The sequence below is a fragment of the Cyprinodon variegatus genome, unplaced genomic scaffold (genome assembly GCF_000732505.1).
Source record: "Cyprinodon variegatus isolate N-32 unplaced genomic scaffold, C_variegatus-1.0 Scaffold199, whole genome shotgun sequence".
Taxonomy (NCBI): domain Eukaryota; kingdom Metazoa; phylum Chordata; class Actinopteri; order Cyprinodontiformes; family Cyprinodontidae; genus Cyprinodon; species Cyprinodon variegatus.
This window is the reverse complement of record NW_015150652.1, coordinates 208,775-233,119: the sequence shown is the minus strand read 5'-3', so window position 1 is coordinate 233,119 and position 24,345 is coordinate 208,775. Positions and strand designations below refer to the sequence as shown.

General features: G+C 37.4%; 3 protein-coding genes across 6 annotated transcripts in view; 2 read left to right on the top strand and 1 right to left on the bottom strand.

Annotated features, from left to right (window-relative positions):
- Positions 1–3,147, top strand: part of LOC107087916 (integrin-linked protein kinase-like) — a 19,917-nt gene extending 16,770 nt beyond the window's left edge. The window contains exons 11-14 of the mRNA XM_015379757.1: positions 967–1,019; positions 1,074–1,173; positions 1,331–1,461; positions 2,257–3,147. Coding sequence (XP_015235243.1) covers positions 967–1,019; positions 1,074–1,173; positions 1,331–1,461; positions 2,257–2,406 — 434 coding nt within the window. The 3' untranslated portion in view covers positions 2,407–3,147. The remainder of the gene's footprint in view (positions 1–966; positions 1,020–1,073; positions 1,174–1,330; positions 1,462–2,256) is intronic.
- A 3,846-nt stretch (positions 3,148–6,993) lies between these two features.
- On the top strand, positions 6,994–14,023 carry smpd1 (sphingomyelin phosphodiesterase 1). 3 transcript variants are annotated; one of them, XM_015379732.1, is made up of 9 exons: positions 6,994–7,161; positions 7,358–7,568; positions 9,016–9,336; positions 9,611–9,891; positions 10,683–10,856; positions 11,979–12,150; positions 12,314–12,390; positions 12,669–12,814; positions 12,892–14,023. In XM_015379732.1, the coding sequence occupies exons 2-9, from the start codon at positions 7,365–7,367 to the stop codon at positions 13,308–13,310; spliced, it is 1,794 nt and encodes a 597-aa protein (XP_015235218.1). In that variant the 5' UTR covers positions 6,994–7,161; positions 7,358–7,364; the 3' UTR covers positions 13,311–14,023. The 3 variants fall into 3 exon arrangements, with proteins under 3 accessions (XP_015235218.1, XP_015235219.1, XP_015235217.1); XM_015379733.1 differs by having other exon boundaries at positions 6,994–7,176; positions 12,892–13,310; XM_015379731.1 differs by having other exon boundaries at positions 6,998–7,136; positions 12,892–13,310.
- A 1,278-nt stretch (positions 14,024–15,301) lies between these two features.
- The window catches only part of LOC107087905 (phosphatidylinositol 3,4,5-trisphosphate 3-phosphatase TPTE2-like), a 10,078-nt gene continuing 1,034 nt past the window's right edge, over positions 15,302–24,345 (bottom strand). For both annotated transcript variants that reach the window (XM_015379741.1, XM_015379742.1), the window contains exons 3-19: positions 22,452–22,532; positions 22,319–22,366; positions 22,067–22,228; positions 19,938–20,057; positions 19,441–19,540; positions 19,260–19,323; positions 18,375–18,439; positions 18,202–18,262; positions 18,026–18,107; positions 17,832–17,920; positions 17,686–17,747; positions 17,512–17,592; positions 16,233–16,338; positions 16,056–16,153; positions 15,885–15,980; positions 15,734–15,804; positions 15,302–15,644 (exon numbers count right to left, since the gene is read on the bottom strand). In XM_015379741.1, the coding sequence (XP_015235227.1) occupies positions 15,539–15,644; positions 15,734–15,804; positions 15,885–15,980; positions 16,056–16,153; positions 16,233–16,338; positions 17,512–17,592; positions 17,686–17,747; positions 17,832–17,920; positions 18,026–18,107; positions 18,202–18,262; positions 18,375–18,439; positions 19,260–19,323; positions 19,441–19,540; positions 19,938–20,057; positions 22,067–22,228; positions 22,319–22,366; positions 22,452–22,532 (1,492 nt within the window). In that variant the 3' untranslated portion in view covers positions 15,302–15,538. The remainder of the gene's footprint in view (positions 15,645–15,733; positions 15,805–15,884; positions 15,981–16,055; positions 16,154–16,232; positions 16,339–17,511; positions 17,593–17,685; positions 17,748–17,831; positions 17,921–18,025; positions 18,108–18,201; positions 18,263–18,374; positions 18,440–19,259; positions 19,324–19,440; positions 19,541–19,937; positions 20,058–22,066; positions 22,229–22,318; positions 22,367–22,451; positions 22,533–24,345) is intronic.

Sequence of the window (24,345 nt, the reverse complement as noted above, 5' to 3'; positions counted from 1 at the left end):
CAGGTTTAACCTGGGAAGCAGAGAGGACAAAAACAGATTAGGTTCAGGTTCAGGTTTTCTGAAAGTCAGAGATTCAGACAGGCAGGTTGGCTCAGGCTTGCTAACCATAACTGGCAAAACACTCTGGTGTCGGAGTGTAGCTCTCCGCCTCCATATGAACTGGTCTCCTGATGAGCAAACGAGCCGCAGGTGGTGAAGTCAGCTCCAGCTCCAAGAGACCTAGAACGCCCTCTGGTGGAGAAAGGTGGACAGACCTCCAGATCCCAACAACTAGAGGCACATGTCATTATTTTGCAGAAAATAGTTTTCTGTTAAAACAATTTCTAACATATGTGTACTATCTCTATCTAGTTTTAAACTCCTGGCGGATAAAGCAATAGCCCACGTTTTCTTCATCTCATAATACCAACTTACTCACCAAAGAAAGTATTTTGAGCTTTACTCAGCTGCACTTACTTGTGGTCAGTTTACTGCTCTTTAAAATGTAACATTTTATATTTCTGACCAACTTGTCACCAATCAGAGCCCATCATAGCTTAGTATTTCTGATTAAATTCCAGTTTCTTTTTTAACACCATTTCACACACGTCATCTCAAGGCCCTTCCTCATTCAAATCAGACAGATTGGTTGAAAATTTCCTTAGGAAACCCATCTGATTGCATCCAGTCATTGATTTTGCTAAAATTACTTGTGGTAAAACATGAAGCTAAAGTAAGGCTATGTTCACACTTGATGCTCAATTCCGATTTTTTTATGAAATCCGATTTTTTTCACATTTCCAAATACAGTGGGGGAAATTTATTTGACTACTTGCTGATTTTGCAGGTTTGCCCACTTACAAAGAATGCAAAGATCTATAATTTTAATCATATGTACATTCCAACAGTGAGAGACAGAATCCCAAAGAAATTTCCCAGAAATTCACATCATCTGAATTTATTACTTTAAGCTTCTGTTTGCTTTAGGTGTGCAAATAATTTTGAATGGAAATATGAAAAGCAAACATAAGAATTCTTTGGTAAGCTGAGTTAGCTTAGAAATAAAATATATCTGATTCTGATTTCATTTCCAGATTGATGAGGATATGACTGCCAGGATAAGCATGGCAGATGCAAAGTTCTCCTTCCAGTGTCCTGGTCGTATGTACTCACCAGCCTGGATGGCTCCTGAAGGTAGGTATTCACATCTTAAACCTTCTCAAACCACCTCCATTAACATTTTGCATCCTGTGTAATTTTGTTCTGCTGCTGTTTTATTCATGCTGTATATCTGAGGTATAAAGTAAAATTTTTGTGTGTTTTTTTTTTTTTTTCTTTCTGCTGCTTTAAGCCCTGCAGAAAAAGCCAGAGGACATCAACAGAAGATCTGCTGACATGTGGAGCTTTGCAGTGTTACTCTGGGAGCTGGTTACAAGGGAGGTCCCCTTTGCTGATCTGTCAAACATGGAGATAGGAATGAAGGTAACGCGGCACCAAAGCTCCAACTCCACAATTTTTTTACACAGTGCACTGCTAAATTATTCACTCTTATATAATATTGTACCTTATCAGAATATAAACACAATGTACTTTTTTTTCAATTGGAATTTTAAATGAACACAAACTAGGGAACAATTGTGAAGTTGAAATTGAATGCAGAGTATTCAAGATTGTCTACAACTGGAATTCTGATAATTGGTGCAGTCATTGCATTGGTCCTGTCTGAGACAATAGTTTGTAGAGCTGCCTTTCACTGATACGTATGTTTTGAGGTATGTTTCTACAACCTTTGCAAATTAAAAGACTAAAATACATCCCTATTTAGCCAAAAAACGTAATCGGATTAAATAGAGGGATCTACGAAAATCTGTTTTTAAGATTTTTATTGGGACTTAAAGTTTGGCTAAACATATGACCAGGCTTTAATCTAAACTATTCCCTTAGTTGTTCTGGCTGTGTATTATGGTGGACCTCACTGAATGGTGAACCTGCTCCCCTGTCTTGAGTCTTTTGCTACCTTAAACAGGTTTTCTTTTTCAAGTGTCGTGTATTAAGCTTCATCCATCTTTCCATCAATTCCGACTTTCTTCCCTGTTTTCACTGAAAAGAAGCATCTTACGCCATGATGCTTCCCCCTCTGTGTTTGGCTCTACCAAGAATATTGTAACGCTATGTGAAATAATTCCTTGTGGAGTTCAAAATAAATAATAATTGCACTGAATATGGTATTATATTAAGGTATTCAAAGCAGCAGCTAATATTCCTTCTGTTGTTCAGATTGCTCTGGAAGGACTCCGGCCAACCATTCCACCAGGCATCTCTCCTCATATCTGCAAACTGATGAGGCTCTGCATGAACGAAGACCCTGCCAAGAGGCCAAAGTTTGACATGATTGTTCCCATCTTGGAAAAGATGCAAGACAAGTGAATGTCTCAGAGACAATATGTCCAAAACCTTTGTTTTTGTTATATAATCCAACCACTCCATAGCTTCACTCAAGCAAATGTATCTGCTAGGCCACTGTAAATAAAGCCACAAACCACTGTATCTGCATCTAGTTTGATCATCACTATCCTTAATTTGTTCAGGTTCAATTTATGTTTTAAGTTTTACTTTGATATATATTTTTTGCGCAACGGTTTTCAAAACATTGTCTGCGATCTGGATTACATTTAAGTGATTCATAAGACAGAAGCTCATCCAAAGAATGTTTATAGAATCCTAGCTTTTTATACACGCCTGTCATAGCAGATTAAATACAACTTTATATTTATGACAAATGCTTTTTCTAATGTATTATCTTCCAAGTTTTGAAGCACTTGGAGAATAAATTATTCTCACTTGCTCTTACGGTATGTTGCAGTGGCCTTATGTTTTCAGGCTGCGTTCAATTTGTGGAGCTGATGTGTCTTTTTGCTAAATTGTCAGGTATTCTGTGAAAACATACTGTTACAGATAGGAAAGAATGTATGAAGCACTTCTACTCTACCAGGTTATTTTTTATTTCTGTTTTGGAACAATAAAATTGAATAAATGTTTTCAAGAAGAGTAACATTATATGAAATATTCTTACAACATAAAAAGACAACTAGAATGAAACTAATTAAAATAATACCTATTTTTATTTGTGTATGACAAATTTGCCAAATAAAATTGCCGTTAATTATTAATTCACACTTTTGTATATTGATTATTTTATGTCCTCAATTTCTTCCATCTGTCATTTTATTCTCTTTCTCCAACAACCTCGATCCAAATGATTGCATTGGCATCGAGTACTGTAGAGTACTGTTAATCCTTCATTTCGTTATGAAAGAAGAGTGTGGCATTGGGGAAACGCAGGGCAATGCGTCCTGAGGATCAGGGTTAGGATACTCTGTACTTTTAACTGTTAAACTTGAAGCTGCAGGGCACCATAAACGTATCTGTCTACCACCAACATGTTTGATTATAGGCGTAATCTTTCTTTTATTTATTTCTTTTATTTATTTCTTTTTTTGCATATTTTCAGTTTAACTTTTGGTTTATAAATAAAGTCATCAAGAGTTTTTTTTTTTTTTTTTTTACCAATTTACAATTTAGCATTAGCTTTTGTTTTCTACTTCTAAGTCCTTGAAATCCTATACAGGGATGGTTACTTATCCCTGTATGCTATCAATGCAGGAGGATGCTCTGAAGTTTTAAATGATAAAGAATAGCTTAGCTATTAGTCTGGCATTAATCAGGTGTAACTAGACAGTGGCGGTACAAGAAATGTTCCATATTGGTGACATTGTGCACTGAGGGGTGGCTGAAAACAGGCACCGAAACCAGTTCAGGGTCAATATATACTAATCAGAATGAAAAAAAAAAAAACAGAAAACTGAGCACCAACAATATCTATATTTTCTAAGTAAATCACTGAAGACAGTCCAGGTTTTCATGAGTCCCTAGCTAATAAAGCATTGGTGCTGTTGAAAAACTAACTGCATAATATATACATTAAATGGGTCGGGCAGTTCTTTGTCTTTAATTACAAACTCTTGTTTTTTTTTCGAGACAAACTACCCCATAAAACATAAAAGCAAAAACTGTTAGCCCTCTTTAATTGTAGTATATTGGTGTGAATAATTAGTTGCTGTGTTTTTGTTGTCAGTGTTTCTCTAATGTGCTAAAAAATGTCAAAATACGACATTCCACATCATGTAATGACTGCTGCCACCTTCTGGTGTAGAACGGCTCTCAATAATCCTTATATATATTAACACACACACACACACACACACACATATATATATTATATATATATATATATATATATATATATATATATATATATATGATTCAACTATATAACTATATATATAGTTATATATATAGTTATACTGTATATACTTATATATACTTATATAGTTATATAGTTATACTGATTTTTTAAATTTTTTTTATCTGCATTGCAGATCATTGTTACTTATCAGAATTCTCAATTTCATGCTTTGTGGTAAAGCGGCATGCCATTGAGGTATTTACTGATATCATGCAGATTTTCTCTTTGCTTTTGTTTTCCTCCTCACCTTTGTCTGTTTGGACAAAGCAAAAATCTATTTTCATATAAGGTGAATAGCACAGAGTCAGAATTCAACTTTATTGTCATTACACTGTCACAAGTAGAAAGCAAGGAAATATAGGGAAGAGACTAAACATAAATTAAAAGAGATATAATAGAATAAAATATAAAAGTTAAAATATACATACATATATAAACAGTTGTGCTTGAAAGTTTACGTACATACCCTTTCCATTAAGGACAAAAAGAGGTAAACTAAAATGGAATTGACAAATAAAAATAATAAAAAATGGAAATTATGATATTGATTTTGGATAGTTGCAACAACATATATGATATCAATATATTAATCTGAATACATACATACATTTATTAAAAATCAACATCATTATTTCAATTTTTTTACTATTTTTATTTGGCAGTTTCATTTGATTTGTCTTTAATGGAAAGGGTATGTACACTTTAAAGCACAACTGTATAGACATGTATGTGTATTTTAACTATTATATTTTGCTGCAAATATCTTTATTACCTAATGCCTAAAATCCTGATTATTATTGTTTAATCACTTCATCTTATACTGATATTGATATTTGCTTTGTCCAAACATTCAAGTGTGAGGAGAGAAAAAAGCAAAGAGGAGGAAATCTGCAAGGGTATCAGTAAATACCTCAATGGCATGCCGCTTTACCACAAAACATGAAAGCAAGAAGTCTTACAAGTAACTATGGGCTGCAGTGCAGATAAAAAAAAAAACACCTTTAAAAAAAGTCAACTTCTCAGATACCCACAATGTTCTTTCTCTAAAATATGTAGCGATTGATTTTGAGCTATTTGAATATGAATAGAAAGAAAGCTGCACGTTTAAAACATTTTCCTAAAGCAGGAACAAAAGGATTATGGATATCTGCCACATAGCCCATTCAATAAAAGTTTGCATGTCTCACAAGTTATTATCAAGCTGTTATTTTTTATCTAAAAATTAACATATTATAAGAGAGTGCTCTGATACTGTTGACCTGCTGTTTGATGGGATTCAGTTTTCTTAGTATGTGGTTCTGGTTTTCTCATTATCTCACTATTGCTTTAGCACGGGCGGAGCCAGATGGGGGGCCAGGGGTGGTCATGGCAACCCTTAACCAATCATTGGCCACCCCTGTGGCCACCCCTACCATTCTTTTCCCCCTAATAATCAAGTGGAATATTCAAAACATTTAAATTTTTCATATATAACTTACTATTTTTTCATTTATTCATAATTACTTGATAAGAAAAACACTGTGGTTAAGTATGCACATCAATATACTAACATTAAAGATGGTAAGTACAGAATTCCTGCTCTTTTCAGAACTATATTTTGTGTTTTATGGGGTAAAGAGAAAATGATGTGTCTGCATTCATTTGGAGTCTTTAGTAAAATCATAGATAAATAACTAATTTAATAAGAAAGATTAATCAATAATATGTAGATATTAGTACTTGTAAATATCAATTTTATGCAGAATGTTTATTGATAAAAGTAGGTAAGTAATGACTATGGAAAAGATGTTTGCCCCAGAACTCAAACCTGAAAGAATTGTATCCACTTTACATTTTATCTTAAAAGTGTGGATGTTTAAATATTCAGTTTTCAATTCAGTTTATTTCTATAGCGCCAATTCACAAAACATGTAATCTCAAGGCACTTTACAGTTCAACCAGATCATACAGTCTAATTGATTCAAAGTTTTCTATCTAAGGAAAACCAGTTGATTGCATCGACTCATTGACTCGAATGCAATCCCTCACACTAAGCATGCTTGTAGTGACAGTGGAGAGAAAAAAAACTCCCTTTTAACAGGAAGAAGCCTCCAGCAGAACCAGGCTCAGTGTGACGGGCCATCTGCTGAAGCCGACTGGGGTTCAAGGACACAGAAGCACACAGAAACACACAGCCAGGCATACGAGCTACGAGCCAACTCCCATGTCAGAGGATGAAGAGAGCACATCCAGCCAGTCACAGTCAGAGAAACAGGACTACAATGAAAAACAGGCCGATTTCCAACATCTATAAACAAAGGTGTTGATGGCAGAAGCACAGCTGATATTTCTCTCCAGGATGGAGTCACAGCCAAACAGGAACAGATGAGGCGAAGCTACTATGAGAAAAAGCAGATGTTTGCAGATTCTGCAGAGTGGGGGAATAGAGATAGAATTAAGCAAAATGATGAAATGGGGGTCCCTATGTCCTCCAGACATCTAAGCCTATAGCAGGATCTATTTGTTAGCAAAGTGTGTAGGAAAGTATAATTTGTCTTTATTTAGAAAATATCCTATCCATTTTCGGCCACCCCTCATTGCACACTGTTTTTTGCCCGGTTACCCCCATAAAAATGTCCTAGCGACGCCTCTATGCTTTAGAAAACTGTAAACAAAAGGAAAAACAATGTCACGTGAAGAATCAGCTGACTATCAGTTGATCACGTGACGGCGGGGGGGCAGCCACAGCCTAGAGGAGACGCATCTGAACAATCAGAGCTGATCATGTATGATCTACTGTCCTGATCGGGTTCTGCTCGGCTTCTCCCGTGGACGTGGAAGTGAGTTTTGTTCACCACACCGTGGGAAGGAGGTCTGCCCTTTTCTTTTGTTTAGAGGTACAGTTTACGATGGTAGGCTAATTTGTTAGCTGACAGGAGGCTGTGAAGTTTCTTTTTGCGGTTGTGAATGACTCATTGCCTATTTATTTTAGCACATGTGAATGGCTGTCAGTTAAGCAGAGAGTGGTGTGACTTCCTTGAAGCAGCTCGGTATATTTTTCCCCTATATGGTTGCTTCCTTCTCGTCAAACAGAAACGCGATGAGCCCCTCAGCTCTGCGCCCCTTCCTGGGGCTGATCACCTTCACTTTGCTCCTGGTGTTTGGATCCTGTCATCCGGCGCAGCATCCAGCTCAGACCAGGACTCCGTTCAGACAGCAGCTGGACAGCTTCAGGTTCCCCTGGAGAAACATCACCTGTCCGGTTTGCAAAGCGCTCTTCGCCATTCTGGATGTCGCCCTTCTGGTAAATCTCATATTCTTGCAGCAGAGATCAAAGGCAACACTTCAATAGAGAATTTGCTGCACACACATACTGGTACAAACCAACATTTAGATAATTTACCAAGGTTCATAATATATGATGTTTAAAATGAGATGAAATCTTTGTTAAAAATGCAAGGAAGCAAATTGAAAACCTCTTTATAAACCAATAAATAACTGGTAATAAAGTGCGCTTACACAACAAAGGTAAAGTCCAGTGATCACATATCCTGCTTGAGGCTTAAGCAAACTTTGCAGCTGCATTGGGGCCCCAGCTTGCCTGTAAGACCCAATAAATCAATTTTCATAAAAGTCCCACATCTTCCACTTCAGTTAAATCCTATTTCTATCTCATGTCTTTGTATTCCAATTTATCTGATCCCTCTTTTAGAAAACAATAGGACCCCAGATGTAACCAGAACAACTGTAAGCGATTAAGAACCACATTTCAATACAGGATGATATCAATAGAATACATTTTTAGTGCAAAATGCTCCATAGCAGATGATTCTTTGGACTGTAACAACAGAGTCACATGCTCAATGTAAACTGTGAGTAGATCAGCTGAGAACTTTAGGGCCAGCCTTTGCTGAACACAACTATAATTTACAGTTTAAACTTATATTCCAGAATGTTTAAAAGAACAATTAGGAAATTTTCACCACTAGATGCGATGGCGAGCATTATTGGACGACCAAAACAACACTACATTTTAATACAAGTTTTTATTAAGCTCAATAACATAACACAAGAGATCATTTGGTTACATTTAATAATTATAAACAATAATATGATTTCTTCTCTCTGACTGTACATTATGTTGCCTGTAAATTACCTGCGACTCCCTTTATTGCATTTATCTATTTCTGGCTATGTAAACAAGATACTGGAGAATGGTGCATCATGTCTGACCATACTTAGGCTGAAAAGATCACTTAAATTCTTCATTGAACTATTTGTTTTAGTTCTTTTTTTATCTAAAACAATGACATATCACTTATTGCTCCTTAAAGTGTTAGCATATTGTACCTTCCTGCTAGGCATAGCTTAAATTCCACCTTTAAAAAAAGGTTCCAGTTGAATAACCTAAAGGCATATAAAGAGATTTTTGGATGAGTTGTTTTTGTATAAAGCAGTCAATTCTTTTACTTGCCTTGTTTGTTTTCTGTTTACCAGCAGTTTTTCTCATTTCCTTCACCAAACGAGGAACTGCTGCATAGACACGCTAGGTTACTATAGGCTAGTAGCAAATGTGTCATTTGTGCAGCAGTAGAATTTGGGATTATTCACCTAAACCACAGAATATCTGAAATGGGAAACAGATTTGAATAAACCAATTTAAGCTTGACTCATTTTTTTCAGGAAGTATTTTGTCGTTATGTCAGTTCCTGACCTAAAGGTTGTTCTATCTTCTTTTTTCCATCTATCAGAGCAGTGTGAACGAAGAGCGGGTGGCACACGCCGTCTGCGAGGCATGCATCCGTCTGCATCTGGCTGATGAGCAGGTGTGTCGGAACATAACGGAGCTCTTCAGGGACGACTTCATCAGGGCGCTGCAGCAGTCTTTGCTGTGGCCCAGTGAAGCATGTGCGGTGTTGGTGGGACCCTCTTGTGGCACATTTGACATTTATGCACCCTGGAACATCACTTTACCAAAGGTTCCAAAGCCTCCTGTTACACCGCCCTCACCTCCCAAACCTGGCTCTCCACAGAGCAGGGTGCTGTTTCTCACAGATATCCACTGGGACAAGGTGAGTTTAAGTAAAGTTCTGATGGTAGCATTTGCTTTTAAACCGCAACAAATAGAGATGCAAAAAGAAATTATTTATTTGCTGAAATCTGATCTATTTTGTTTTTTCCCCACTAAAAAAACTCTTACTTCCACAAGCTTTAACTAAATGAAAGGACTCTTCCAGTGTCAAATAGAAATAAAATAAAAATAAAGAAATACAGAACTAAGTTTGTCCAAAGACTTTGCATGCAGATTGCAGTACATCTCCATTTGTTTAAAACCTGTGTTGACAGGAATACCAAGCCGGCAGTGCTGCAGACTGCAAGGAGCCTCTTTGCTGTCGCGAAGACTCTGGCGTTCCAAAATGGAAGCGGAGAAAGGCCGGGTACTGGGGGACCTACAGCAAGTGTGACCTGCCTTTACGAACGGTGGAAAACTTCCTTAAAAACGCTGCCAAAGCCGGACCTTGGGACTGGGCCTATTGGACTGGAGACATCCCAGCACACAACGTTTGGTCTCAGACCAGAGACCAGCAGTTGACAGAGCTGACGGTCATCTCCAGGCTCATCCACAAGTAACTACTGTTCATTTTAGTACTTTAGCAAATACTGCTGTTATGTGATTAAACATTCCCTTAAAATGTCCCACATTTCACTCATTAATTGGTATTTGCCAGAACTTTTTAATCTAACACTCTTGAATTTCTTTTTTTTTTTCTTTTTCTGTTTTCACTGACAGAAATGCACATTATACTTAAAAGTATCTGCCTTTACTCACACAAGAACTAAGATAATATCCCATCCTTAGATTTTTACATGAAAGGTTTAGAGAAACGCATAGAAGCTGGCCCATGTAAATAAAAGCTGGGATTGTGCGACAGTCTGCATTCCACATGGGTTGTGTTTGTTTTTAGTCATGCTTTGTAACATAAAACCTGTAATACTATTTAATTGAGGAGGTTCAACACCCAAAAAACTGAGTTTGAACAGAGGATAATAGCAGCTGTTGTTCTCCAGCAGTGTTACTGTAAAAGGCGGGGTACCCATGGCCAAACAACTGGCTCCAATCAGGATTTTAAGACATTTAAATGGAAATACCTTGCATATAAAATGCAAAAGAGGAAAATGTTTAGCAGACTAACCCTTCCTGGGGTAACCTGTTCTACTCTGGTGGATGAAGTAAAAATGAATTGGAGTAAATAGTGGCACCAAAAAGCTTCTACAGTGCTTTTAAATAAACAAAGATAAATGCTTATATTCATGAACTTATTCCTTCCACCTTAATGCTGATTGCTGTAGTTTCAGCCTTTATTATACATTTGTCATAAACAATTCTCTAAGGATTATTGTCTCATTTTCCCCCCAGGTATCTGGGAACCAATGTCACGGTTTATCCTGCGGTAGGAAATCATGAGAGCACACCTGTCAACAGCTTCCCACCACCTTTCATTCATGGCAACAGATCCTCCTCCTGGCTCTATGATAAAATGGCTGAGGAATGGGCAGTCTGGTTGCCAGAGCAGGCTTTGAAGACTTTAAGGTATGCCAGATTTATGTTTTGGTTCTTGCAACTTACAATTATTTTGCTAATCGATGAATCTGTCAATAATTTTTTTAAATTAATAATCGGATAGCCAACGGTTCATTAAAGAAGACTTTTTACGGAAATAAACCAGGTGAAACTAAAAATGTTGCACTTGAGGAGTTCTGGATAGACAAAAAGTTGCCCTGTCAGGTAAAGGCATGTTTTAGAGTCTCTATACTCCAGTTAACGATTAATCGATTACTAAATTAGTTAATTAGTTAATTAGATTAATCCCATTAATTTCTTCAGCCCTAGTTCCGTTTTTCATGTTTAGAATCTGTATGATGGTTTACAGGTCAGCCTTTCCTATAATTTAAGATTGCGTGTTAAAGCTGCAGTCTGTTACATTGAGAAGAGAGCAGACTTCGACTGAAAATTTTAAGAAAAGCAGGTTTCACGCCACTCCCCCACCCTCTCTGCTTCACTCATGCCCCACCTCCAAGCTCCACCCCTCTCACAGCATCTGCGCGGCTACCGCATGCGACCAGAAGCATCCAAGCAGAGTACGCGGCAGCTCTTCCATTGACATCTTCTTTTTTGAAGTCTTTGCCGTGTAAGCAGTTGTCGGCAGGGGCAGTAAGGGCAGTTTCTCTTTCGCTGGTGGCTGTCGCTCCGCCATGACTTCCACGCGCGTCCTCCTGACTGCAGCAGCCGGGCGGCAGCGGCAGGTTCAGCGGTGAGAGGGAGGGGGCGGGATTCAGCGTGTGTGAGCTGTGATTGACACTCCATCAGACGCTCCTCTGGCTGTGATTGGTTGTTTTGTCTCGTCTCGAAATATTCTTTCCAGATTGCAATACAGGCAGTAGGCGGGACCAATTGAAGCAGTTTTTTTCAAAGGTTACATATCACATGTACTGCTGTCTGGGCATAGGGACAGTTTTAGCCAATATGACAAAAAAGTGATTTTTAAAAACTTAGACTTCAGCTTTAAGAGGAAACAACCAAGTGTTAGGTTTACAAAAAAAATGAACACCACTTGCTGCTGCAGGTCTTGCACATCTGACCACAAAAATAGCAGAAGTGGTGACAGTTCTCGGCAGACTGCTCCTTATACGGCATCTCCTCTGTTGCTTCCAGGTATGGAGGGTTCTACTCAGTGGAGATCCAGCCTGGGCTGAGGTTGGTCTCCCTCAACATGAACTTTTGCGCACGAGAAAACTTCTGGCTGATGGTGAACTCGAGTGATCCTGCTAATCAGCTGCAGTGGCTAGTTCAAGTTCTTCAGGACAGCGAGAACAGGGGCGAGAAGGTTGGTTTCGTCGTTTGGTTTTAAAATATGACGCATGGGTTCATTGTGGTTGAAGCTCGAGTCCCACCACACTCTGATGCTTTATTTCTGTGACGTACATGCAACTTAAACTGCACCTAAATGCAGTTACTGAAGAAATGTGTTTTAATTATGCTGTGTTTAGGTACACATCATTGGCCATATCCCACCTGGCCTGTGTCTTGGCAGCTGGAGCTGGAACTACTATCACATTGTCAACAGGTAACTACTCTGTCATTTGCAATCAGTAAAGGTGGAGTTGACTTTTATATTGCACAGAGAGGATGTTAATGTTCTCAGTTCCTCTTTTCATTTTAAGTCCAGTTAGATAATAGTAAATATTAAAGATAACAAGAAGGTCTTAAAATGCATGGCTGATTTTTATTATGAGCATCTGTTACCACTTCCTGAGTGTTTCTGCATTGGATTAATGACTTTAAACACTTTCAGGTCTTGGGGTTTCGAAGTTTTCCTTTTGCAACATTTTTTTTTTTTTTCAGATACGAAAGTACAATTACAGGGCAGTTCTTTGGGCATACCCATCTGGATGAGTTCCAAATGTTTTATGATGAAGAAACCATGAGCCGGCCCTTAGGAGTGGCTTTCATTGCCCCCAGTGTCACCACTTTTGTTAACCTTAATCCAGGTGAGTCAATAGTTGTGGATGTTTGGAGATTATTCCTAACCCTTTTAAGTTTTTAATAAGCTACGCATTTTCTTCAGGGTACCGCGTCTACTATGTTGATGGAAATTACAAAAACAGCTCTCGACTTGTGCTTGACCACGAGACCTACATCCTCAACCTCACCGAGGCCAATCACAATCCCAAGTCACCAGGCGATCCAGAGCAGGACCCCAAATGGAGCCTCCTGTACCGAGCCACTGAAGCTTACGGTCTTTCCAGTCTGTTCCCGTCGGATTATGAAGCACTGCTCCGAGTCTTTATCAATGATGACCGCACCTTCCAGAGGTTCTGGTACCTCAGACATAAAGGACATGTGTCGGAGTCCTGCAGGGAGGCGTGCAAAACTACAATGATCTGTTTTCTGCGAAGCGGGCGCTCTGATGAGTTGGACCAGTGTGACCAACGCAATGGCTTTGGAGGGAAATTGGCTCGGGCTGCAAGAAAAACTCTCTGCTGACCTGATAAAGGTTAAACTGAAAGACTAAAGGGAGTGAAAAGCAATATGAGCCAAAAATGTCTGTATTTAAAGATGATCAATAGCATTTGCGCACATTTGAAATCGAGCCGTTTTTGTTTTGAAAAATAAAACGCATAAACTATTTGCATCACCTTGAGCTGATTTAAAAAAAAAAAAAAACAAACATTTGTCCAACCTTGTGTTTAGGAGCAGGTTTTGAATTTAAGCTACTCTTGCCATGCATATTAAAAGTTTCTGTTTACTTGAAATGCACAGAACGGTAGACATTACTGTACTAGGATTTTTTTTTTTTTTTTAGCTGTTCTACCGAACTGGTTGCCTTTTCTCAGGGAATAGGTAAACAACTCAACCCTTAGCTGCTTTATAGTTGCTCGAGTTCTAATTTCCTCAAATGTTCCTTTTTGTTATAGACACACAGCTGATAAAGCCTGGAAACATGATATTGCAACAGTATTTAACATTTAAGGATTGTAAAAACAAGGATTTTTAGTCTGGCAAATTAACTCATTGTGTTATCTGTTAACCACACCATCATTTACCAACATTGTTTTCTAGATTTTTACTTTGTTTGCACTTTATTTGCAAAGGCTATTCTAATAAACTGATGTAAACATCATGCTTAAAACCAGCTTCATGTGAAAAATTTGTAAAACATGCCTTAATTTATTTGCATGGAAGAACAATAAATAGTTTTGATCCATTGCTTGTTTTGTTTTAAGTCAGTATCTATGTTTACTTAAAAAAAAAAAAAAATCACAAAATAATTTAGTTATAAAGGGTTAATTTTAGGTGAATATCTAATACTCAAAGGTTTTTATTCATGGTACATTAAACAAATTGACTTTTATACTGGAATTCTGACTTGCTGCAAAGCTGTGTTCAGGAGAAGTTCTACATTTTGATGATAAAAGCTCAGGCCTAACAGACTTAATTTTGTTCCACAAAGATATATGAAATGCGAAAGCTCAGAAATAAATCTGGACTTAGAAGTTAATCAATTTACTGTAGAGTAAAAGGTGCATGCTTGGTCAGAGCTGCTGTTTGATTTAAATAATTAAATGTATTGATCTCACATTGGAGAAATTTGCCTCTGCATTTAACCCATCCCCTTGGGGAGCAGTGGGGAGCCATTATGCGACGCCCGCTGAGCTGTGTGGGGTTAAGGGTGTTTCTCAGGAACCCAGAGCAGAGGCTGTGGGGATCGAACCGGATACTTGCAACCTTCTCGGAGCATGAGCACACTGCTCTAGCCACTAGTCTGGAAGGAGTGGCAGCCTAGTGGAAAGGGCATAGAGCTTGGAATCCTGATTTTCTGAGTTGGAGCCCCACTCCCTCAGACTGCCACTCTGCTTCTAAAATTAAATGCAACTCAATCCTTCTGTGAAAATTGGTCTGAAAATACAATAAAAGTTCAAAATTCCTTTCATCCAGATTAAATAAAACATCCACAATTAGCTGAGGACCTGTATTAGTGAAGAAGAGGCGGCTCCTATAGCACCTTGTCAAAAAAAACATTCTGCCTCTAACCTGATCGTCCAGCAGTACGTTTGCTTAAATCATTCCAAATAGTGAACTTCAGCACTGAATGTTTTTGATTTGCTCCTTTTAAAGTCAATAATGTGTTTGCTGAACTGAAGTTCTCTTCCCCACACTATCAAAAATAGTAATTTTTTCTCGAAGTCTATTTGCCCTTAATTTGAGCAGACAGACCATTTGCACAGTGGAATACAATGATTCATTTACCTTTAAAATAACACTAAATTTGCATCGTCTTGTGGGCCAGAATAGTTCTTCCACTTGCGGACATTTTTATTTTTAGATCAGTTTTTGCAGTCCAGGCCACATTTTAATTTATAAAAAAATCTCACATTTGCCTTATGGAAAATTCTATTTTCATTTTCTTGAATCCTCCATTACTGAAAAGCAACCGTAGATAGCAGTAACAAGTCAGAATGCAGAAATGAGTTTGATTTACCACTGGTTTAATCATAAAGGTTCCAACACTTCAGATTTAAGAGTCAAAACACATCAAAGCAATACTGTAGTGATTTTAATCGGGTGGATCCAGTTCTTACCAATGTCTAAACAAAAGGTTTAAGGTTTGGACAGTTTATTACAAACTATTTAGTATTTATGTTGCTGATTTCTTCACAGCCTTTTCCAAAATTACACCTCTTTTTGGTTCGCCTTTTCTCTGTACTGTGGCTTTAATCAGATTCTGAGAAGAACATGGTGACACCAAAATCCTCTTTGTATAGGTTCCAGGTTTTAGACTTGTGTGGGTTGTCAAGCTCTTCTCTGGGCAGAAACAACCTAAATATAAAAGAAAACGTGATCAGAAGGTGCAGAGGTCATGTGGTTATAAAAATGTTCACATTGGAGCAAGAAAAAAAAAAAATTACTTGTTTTCTGTTACAAAGGACGTATTAAACCAAAAGTAGAAAGGAACGTCTTCATATCCTTTCGGAAGACCCTGGTGGATGCAGTAAATATCAGAACCGTATGGATAAACGTTAACTTTTAAAATCCTCTAGTTGAAGGTGTAAAACTCACTGCACTCGATTCAAACATAACCTTGACATCCCCTTCAACCATAGGCCCATCCTGCAGGCTGATTACTGCAGCATTGCTGCCCACGTCAGGAAATACCTTCAAAATAAAAATCCATTAATAAAAAAAAAAATCAAATGGTAATATACGATCAGTTAATGCTGTGAAGCTAACCTTGCAGTTCTTCTGCTTGGCGCACACACACTCGAAGACCAATTCTTTCTTCACTATTATTTTCACACTCAGATCACTGCCATTCCCCCTCCCCACACCTGGGCATGAATGAGAGAACATGTTTACTAGATCCCTGCACTGCTGGAGCAGCTGATCTGAGTGGATCTGCAGTGGTACCTGCTATCGAGTGAATCCGGATGCTTTTTATCCTCAGGCTTTTAGGTGGAGGCATCTGGCGGTTGTACTTGTTCTTCATGATCTCATAGTATCCGACATAGCGGCTCTGTGGTTCAAAGCAAATATTTAATCATTCAGGGGGTTTTAATGACTATAAAAATCACACACTAAACCAGGGTGAGTGTAAACCATCAGTTTCTGTATCCCACTCATTTTAAAATTACACAAGCCTGGGGTTAGAAATCCTTTTCTAAAGCAGTATTTTGTAACACATCAATGAACTGTGGTGAAAACTATCTGAAAAAAAAAAAAGTGATTTCATTGGAATGCGTTTCTAGTGAGCAAAAGTCATTGCTCCTTCAGTGACAGACTGCTGCACCCTAAATGCACCACGGAGCGTTATGACAGATCCTTCCTCCCAGCAGCTGTAAGACTTTATAACCATCAATGTTCCCAACAACCTTAATCAGTTGTTATATTCATGCTGATTTTTGCAGTTTCTCTTAGTCACTTAAATAACTTAGACGACCTGGTGTCCGTGTATAGCCCAGCCTTTAGTTAAATAACATGCTGTGGTACATCTCTGTTGTTGCTTCTAATTTTCACATATCCACTACTGTAAAAATGTTCAAAGCTGTAAAGCTGACCATCTATTCTTCAGATGCACAGCATTTATAACATTTTATTTATATAAAACATTGTATAGTACAATATTTTATTTGTTTATTTTTATATTTTTTTTACCTGTTTCACTTATTCTGTTATTTCTATATAGACTTTTTAAGGTCCACATTTGTGTGACCACTATTGTTGTAATCTTTTGCTGCTCTTTCGCCTCAATTTCCCCACTGTAGGACAATAAAGTGATTTTCTATGCTATTCTATTTCTCCACATTGTCCCCAGTTTATATGTTCTAATAATAAATGAATGAATAAATGAATACAGAGACACTATAACACTTTATTACTAGTGTTAATAAATCTAAAGGAGTAATTTTTAGTTAAAAGATTTTAATATGTTGCGGGCACCAAATTAGACAAGAAAATAACACTAGATCTACCAAATGAATGCTTTGTATATTCATCCATGTTTTGTTGAAAAAGGTTTTTTCTAGAAAGGAGGCTTTAGGAAATTCCTGTGTGATTCCTTACAGCTCCCAAGCAGAAATGCCATTTAGAAGTAAAACTAAATGACCAGGTTTCAGTAAAACCAAGTTCATTTTAAATGAAGTATTCAATATAACATTTCTTCTTAAAATGCCCAAGCTCCTTTTCTTACCTGTGAGGGAGTCTCAACTCCCTGAAACTTGGAGCTCTGACTCTTGTCTGTCCTCCTCTCACCAAAATACTCCAGACTGTCCTGGTGCCGAAACAAACAGACAGACAGAAGTAGCTTTGTTTTAAAAGAACCAGCTCAGTCTTTAACCCTGCTCTCAACAAACCAGAAACCAACCTGAGCACTTTCAAACTGGTCACTGTCAATGAGCCATGTGCACACCATAGTACCTGTGCGTCCTGTGATAGACAGCAGAAAGAGAATTAGTAGGTATGAAGACACCCAGACAGGTAATTAAAATAAGGTGGATCTATTATTGTCACCTTTCCCTCCTTTGCAGTGAATAGCAATGATATTTGTAGGATCAGCAGACATCCACTCCCTCACACTTGCTGTGTATTTCAGCATGTCTCTGACAAAATCCACATTAGAGAGAGCATAATAAACTAGCTATATGGTACAACATATATAAAGGATACTTATAAGATGAGATCAATAAATAACAAAAGTGTCTTACTCTAAGGAGGGCACATTGTGGTCATCAATAAAGACTCGTTCAACCCTGTAGTGGAAGAACTTGGGGTCGTACCCCTTTTCACCTGGAATAAAAAAAAATAAAAAAAACACGAGTAGTGTCGGAGGGGGGGGATCAACATTAAGCAGAAATTTAGCAGGAGACACAGTTCAACTCACTGCACAGGTTGTAAACTTTGTAGTGGCCCCCATGTTTCGTGTCTAGAAACCTGGCAACTTCCTGCAGAATGAGATTTAATGGTAACCATGAACAGTTTATACCCACTGACTGTATTTCAGACGTTTTGTTCAGGACTATCCAACGATAACTGTCTGAATCCACTCTTACTTACCCTGATTGGATTTCTGTAGAAGGCCTGTTTCCCGGAGGAGGGGAAGGACATGGCAATGACACGGTCTAAAAGGGAGTAAAGGGAGTATTCCAGGCTCAGATATCTCTACAGTCATGAACAAAGTTAGCACATCCTATGATGATTCAAACATATTTAGACACACTGATATTTGATAATAATTTAAAAGATAATAAAAATACTTTACTATAAGCTCAAGTTCTAAAATGAGTAATGAAAAAAACAAATGTCATAATGGAATCTGCAGAATGCTCGATATGAATTTGTATATCAATGCTATGAAAAAAGGCTACACAGGTTTAGTTTCATTGGGAAGGAAATATATCCCCTTTTAGACAAAAGAACAAAAGATTCAAGACCCGACTGTACTGTACAAAGGCTGCACAGGTATATGTGAAAGTGTCCTGTTTTTTTTTTTTAAATCAATTAAACCATAAATGCTGATGAGAGCATGCCCTCCAAAGCGTGATCTGGTCCTCCTCCTGTATTGACATCAGTTCTATAGTGCTAACATTAGCCTGCGTTGCTATCACCTTACCATCTCAATTCTACCAAAAGAGGCAAAGCCGTCAATAAGGGACTCATCTGCAGCCAGCTGGCATGAGTTACTGTTTGTTTAACTTTTATACTTGTGTATACCCTCATAAAAAAAAAAAAGAGAAAAAAAAGGTATTAAAGGCATCCTGACACTGGTGCAATTAAGCTGCTTCCCCTCCAATTATTTGAAAGAAAACATAAGTCAATAAGAAATTAATCTTTGAGATGTCCTAACTTTTCACACTACTGAACATTATGTAGAATAAAACATGCCAACTTTAATATTGATTTATTTCTAAATAAAATAGAATAAAAAAAATATACCCTCACCTGTTACATAAGTTAGATCAAGATCGAATCCATCCCTCTGATAACGCCTCTTGTTCTCAGATATCTGAAAAAAACAAACAAAAAAACATGTCTTATAGCCAAACCCAACAATAGGAGGAAACAGAGTGTGTAAATATGTCTGCCATTCATTTCTTCTCTGGCTTACAGAAAATGAACATACCATCCTCCTAGTGACCTTCTCCAGCTCTTTCTTCTGAGATGCCAGCCTGAAAATCCTCACAAAGATGATTATTCGCAAGAAGCGCAGAAATGTCACGGCCCTGTCAAAGAAAGATGAACACATTAGTATGGTAGAAGCCATTTTCTGACACTCATAAAGCTTATTTGTCTATACCAAAATTCATATTCAAGCCAATTCAAAATCATTTTAGAAGGGAAAAAAATATTAATATTATTACTACAAAATAAAATACATAAAAATGACAATATGCCAGTTTAAAACAAGATCTTAAACATGATGAAAATTACAAACATAAAAAGCTATAACCTTTATGGGTATGGTGCAGCAAAAATGTGTCCTGATTTAAAAGGAAATGACATTTCTAATTGCCGTCACGTTCAAGATTGTACAGATCATCTGCCATATTTGTGGTGGACCACAGCTAAAGATCAGATAACAACAGTAACATCAATCAGCTGAGAGGCCAGAACACCCACCTGGGAATCAGGCTGGCCCCTGACAGGTCACTGAAGGTGTAGATCATTGTGACGATCAGCGTGATTACGACAACACAGGCATCTACAATGTTCAGCTTGGAGCTGAAGTACACTTTAAAGCTAAAACAGAGAGCCAACAGTGAGTAATGCATTCCCAAATGCTCATTTAAAAAAGGAACAGATCACAAGCTGTTCCTGTACAGTACTGGTGGTTGTTGATAAAATTAATTGGATGCATTAAGTGACTCTGAACTGATATTCCAAAGAATCAGCCCAACGCATGGTACACATTTCCTGTAGAGCTTCCTCTTCACCACTTCCTGCTCAACAGCTAATCTCACAGTTCTGCTGACACAGGAGCTTGGGAATGTTTGCAACGCTTTACAGTATTTTTTCTGCTTCTTCATTCATAGGAAGGCACTTGAGGGGCAACAGTTAAGTTAAATCATTTATGTAGGATCAGAAACTGCTTTATTGCCAAGCAGTGCCTAACACATGCAAGGAATTTGTTTTGGTGATAAGGTTTCTGTTTCTACTCATAAGGACTATCTGCCATTTGTTTTAGTTACTGGATTTATGCCCAACGTTGACATTTAACCCAACCACTACCAGTATATTCCTGTCCTTAAACTAAAGTTAAGGTAACGTATGTTTATTGGTATAGCACAATTTAGTAAAAACACAATTCAGTGTTCTACATTAATTAAACATTAAAATAGAAGAAAAAAATCGGATATAAAAAAGATAAAAACAATAAAAAAACAGGTAGATCAAATATAACAATTGGACCATGACCTTAAACTAATCATACCTCAGTTAAGCCTTAACTTTAACAGGCAGTTAAATGGGTTTTAACTTTGACATAAAAGAAATAAGGCTTCCAGCACTTTTAGTCTTCTGGGAGTTTGTTCCAGATCAGTGGAGCAAAGGAACTAAATGCTGCTTCTCCACGTTTGGTTCTAGTTCTGGGTGGACAGAGTAGTTTGGAACTAGAAGACCTGAGTGGTCTGGAGGGTTTATACACTGACAACAAATCTGTCATGTATTGAGGTGCTGAACCATTAAGTGGTTAATAGACTAAGACTATAGAATGAATTTAAAATCTTTCGTCTGAGATACAGGGAGCAGGTGAAATGACTTCAAAACCGAGCTGATGTGCTCTACTTTCATAGTCCTAGTGAGAACATGGGCAGCAGCTTTTTGGATCAGCTGCAGCTGTCTGGTGACCTTTGGGCAAACCAATGAAGACACTTTTGCAGTAATCAATTCAACTAAGGATAAATGCATGAATGAGCTTTTCTAGGTAATATTGGACAGTAATTTAATCCTGGAAATGTTCTTCAGGTGATAAAAGGCTGATTTAATAACTGCCTTTATGTGCCTCTGAAGGCTCAGGTCTGAGTCCATCTGGACACCGAGATTTCAGCCTTAATCAGTGGTTTCTAACGGTAGTAGTTGATCATTCCAATGTTAAATCCCACAGACCTCTAAACCAATCTCTGAAATGGGGTTAGAACCTGATCTACATCTTCATAAAACCTGTTGGTCCTCAGATAGTCGATAAATATACCAAAAAACGTATAAACAAGTACACATCCCCCACGCACATACACTCTATTGTGTCACACTATCATTGTGGGGGCTTGCCATTGACTTCTACTACTACTGTATTAATTTCTATGGCGTAACCGACATCCCTATCCTAGCTATTATCAACACACACCTAAGTCCCAGTTGTTGGTCCTGACACTTAACAAGTACCCAGCATGAAAAAGGCTACATGGCTAAACAAAGACAACACAATAACATTGTAGACATAAATAAGTAGACATAAATAAATCCAGGAATATACAATTTAGAAAAAAAACAAAACAAATGCAAGTAGTATGGGAAGGTTGAGAATACAAATGAATAATGCAACTTTTGCAGAAGAAAGACATTATAGGAGTCATTAAAAATAAATAACAGTATGAATTAAATTAAATACCATTTACATGTATTGACATATTCCGTTTCAGTTTATAGGGACAAAGAATATGCAAGTTATAATAATTTATATGTGCAGGAACTCTTGCAATCAATATTACTGGGAATAAAACAAAGTCTAATACAAAGTAATCTCTGCTCACCTTTCCACATAAACCCGTAGGAGAACATCAGCCAGAAAGAAGAAGGAGATGGTGAGAGACACTGCTTCTAAAGCGTCTCCGACCTCTCTGTTCTTGTTTGGCAGTGAGAAGTCCACAATCACCAGCACAAAGTCTACAATTATCAGCACCATCCCAAATACACTAAAGGTATTTAGAAAAAAAATATCCAAATTATTTCAATAAAAACAGGAAAGCATGAAAACATTGATTACAATTTAACCCCAACCTCACCGAAAGCCAAAGGACATAACAAATGGAGCGATTTTTTTCCGAATGTTGCTGTAAAATGAGGAAATAAAAGCATCAGGGTGGTTATTAACATGATTCTGTTCAAATCGGACAGAAATGCTGAAAATGCACTCACTGGTACATAGTGTCTGGTAGCGGGCTCTCCTCCTTTCCATCATCAATTTCCACTTTTGCATCTTCCATCTTTGTGATGTTTCTGATATAAAAAAAAATTATTAAGATAAACACATAACACAATAACAGAACTAATTTTAGAGTGACGGGTGCATTTCAAGGATTTTTTTCAAAACCAAAGGTTTAGTAATTAAATTCAAAAATGAATTACTAGGGATGCATCAATATAAAAAAAAATGACCCTATATTGATATGAGATATTATAGAAAAAAAGAAAACCAATATATATTTATCTTTTCTATTCTTTTGAAACTGAAAAATTTAAATTTTCACACCACTGTTTAGCACATGTTTATCTGCCTTAAACAACCCAATACTCTAGACTACATCAATCCCCGCAAACAATGGCCACGCCCCCTTCAGGATAACAAAAATATGGGAATTTAATGTGATTATTAACACTTTCCATCTGATATAAAATATATATCAATATAGTGATGTGATAAAAACCAACAAACATCTGCTGTTATAGATATTAATGGTGATATATTATGCATCCTATTTATTAAGCACCATAAATGGATACAATGCTGTATCTATTCAGGGTGCTGTTTTTTAAGTTTTGTGACAAAAATTTGGGTGGAAGAAAAAAAAAAAAAAGAAAAAAAAAAGAATACACAAAAACAATAGTTAACTGTAACAGGAAATCCTCAAGGTATTAAGGTTACTTTAGAATGTGCTACCTTCTACCTCCAGACACGTATCTGGGACACTTTTCAATTGGTCCAAAGTCCTATTTTCAGATTCATTTCAGAGCAGAGGCGTAGCCAGAATATTTAAATAAGGGTGGCCAGGCAATAACCAATGTACACTGAGGGGGGCCGAAAGTGGATAGGCGCCAGAATATAAGGGTCAATCTACACTGTTCTAACAGGAAAATTAACAAGCAAAACACCCATATTTTCTAAATAACGACCAACTATACTTTCCTACAGCCATTGCTAACAAATAGACGCATATATTTAAACATCTATGATGTCTAAATTAAAGGTGTAGCGGCCAAAATTCTTTCCCGTTTGAGTTTGGGGGTGGACATCTTATTCATTGTAATTACTTATCTTCTTTTATCAAAAATCGTTCAGCATGAAATGAATATCTACATGTACTAATATCTAAATTCAATGGATTAGTTATTATTAAAGCAGTTATTTTTTTTAGATTTCACTGAAGACTCAGAAGACTTTCAGAAAGATAATTTTCTCTTTACCCCATGTGTTAAAATCTAGTTCTGAAAAGCGCATGAATTCTGTATTTATCATCTTTGTGTATTGATGTTCATATTTAGCCAAAGTGTTTTTGCTGTCAAGTAACTGTTAACATATGTAAAATGTAAATGTTAAATAAGCTAGAATATTCCATTTGAGAGTATTACTGCTGCCACTGTCTGTAATAGAGGGGGGGAAATGGTAGGGGTGGCCACAAGGGTGGCCAATGATTTGCTGAAGGTGGCCATGGCCACCCCTGGCCACCCATCTAGCACTGTCCCTGTTTCAGAGTACCTCACACATCCCTTTGCTGATTTCATTTTCCAGCAGGGATCAGTACCCCCAATCCTGCTTTAATCACCATGCTGTCACTGTGCTGGAAAGTACGGAAGAGGAATAGGGCCAGTGACAAAATTAAAAAAAAGTTTGGTTTTCAAATTTTATTTCAGTTTAATATGGAAAAAAATTCAGAATTCTGAGGAAAAAAAGTCAGAAATCTGAGGGGGAAAAGGTCAGAAATCTGAGGAAAACAAGTCAGAAATCTGAGGAAAACAAGTCAGAAATCTGTCAGAATTCTGAGATTAAAGTCAAAATTCTGAGATTAAAGTCAAAATTCTGAGATTAAAGTCA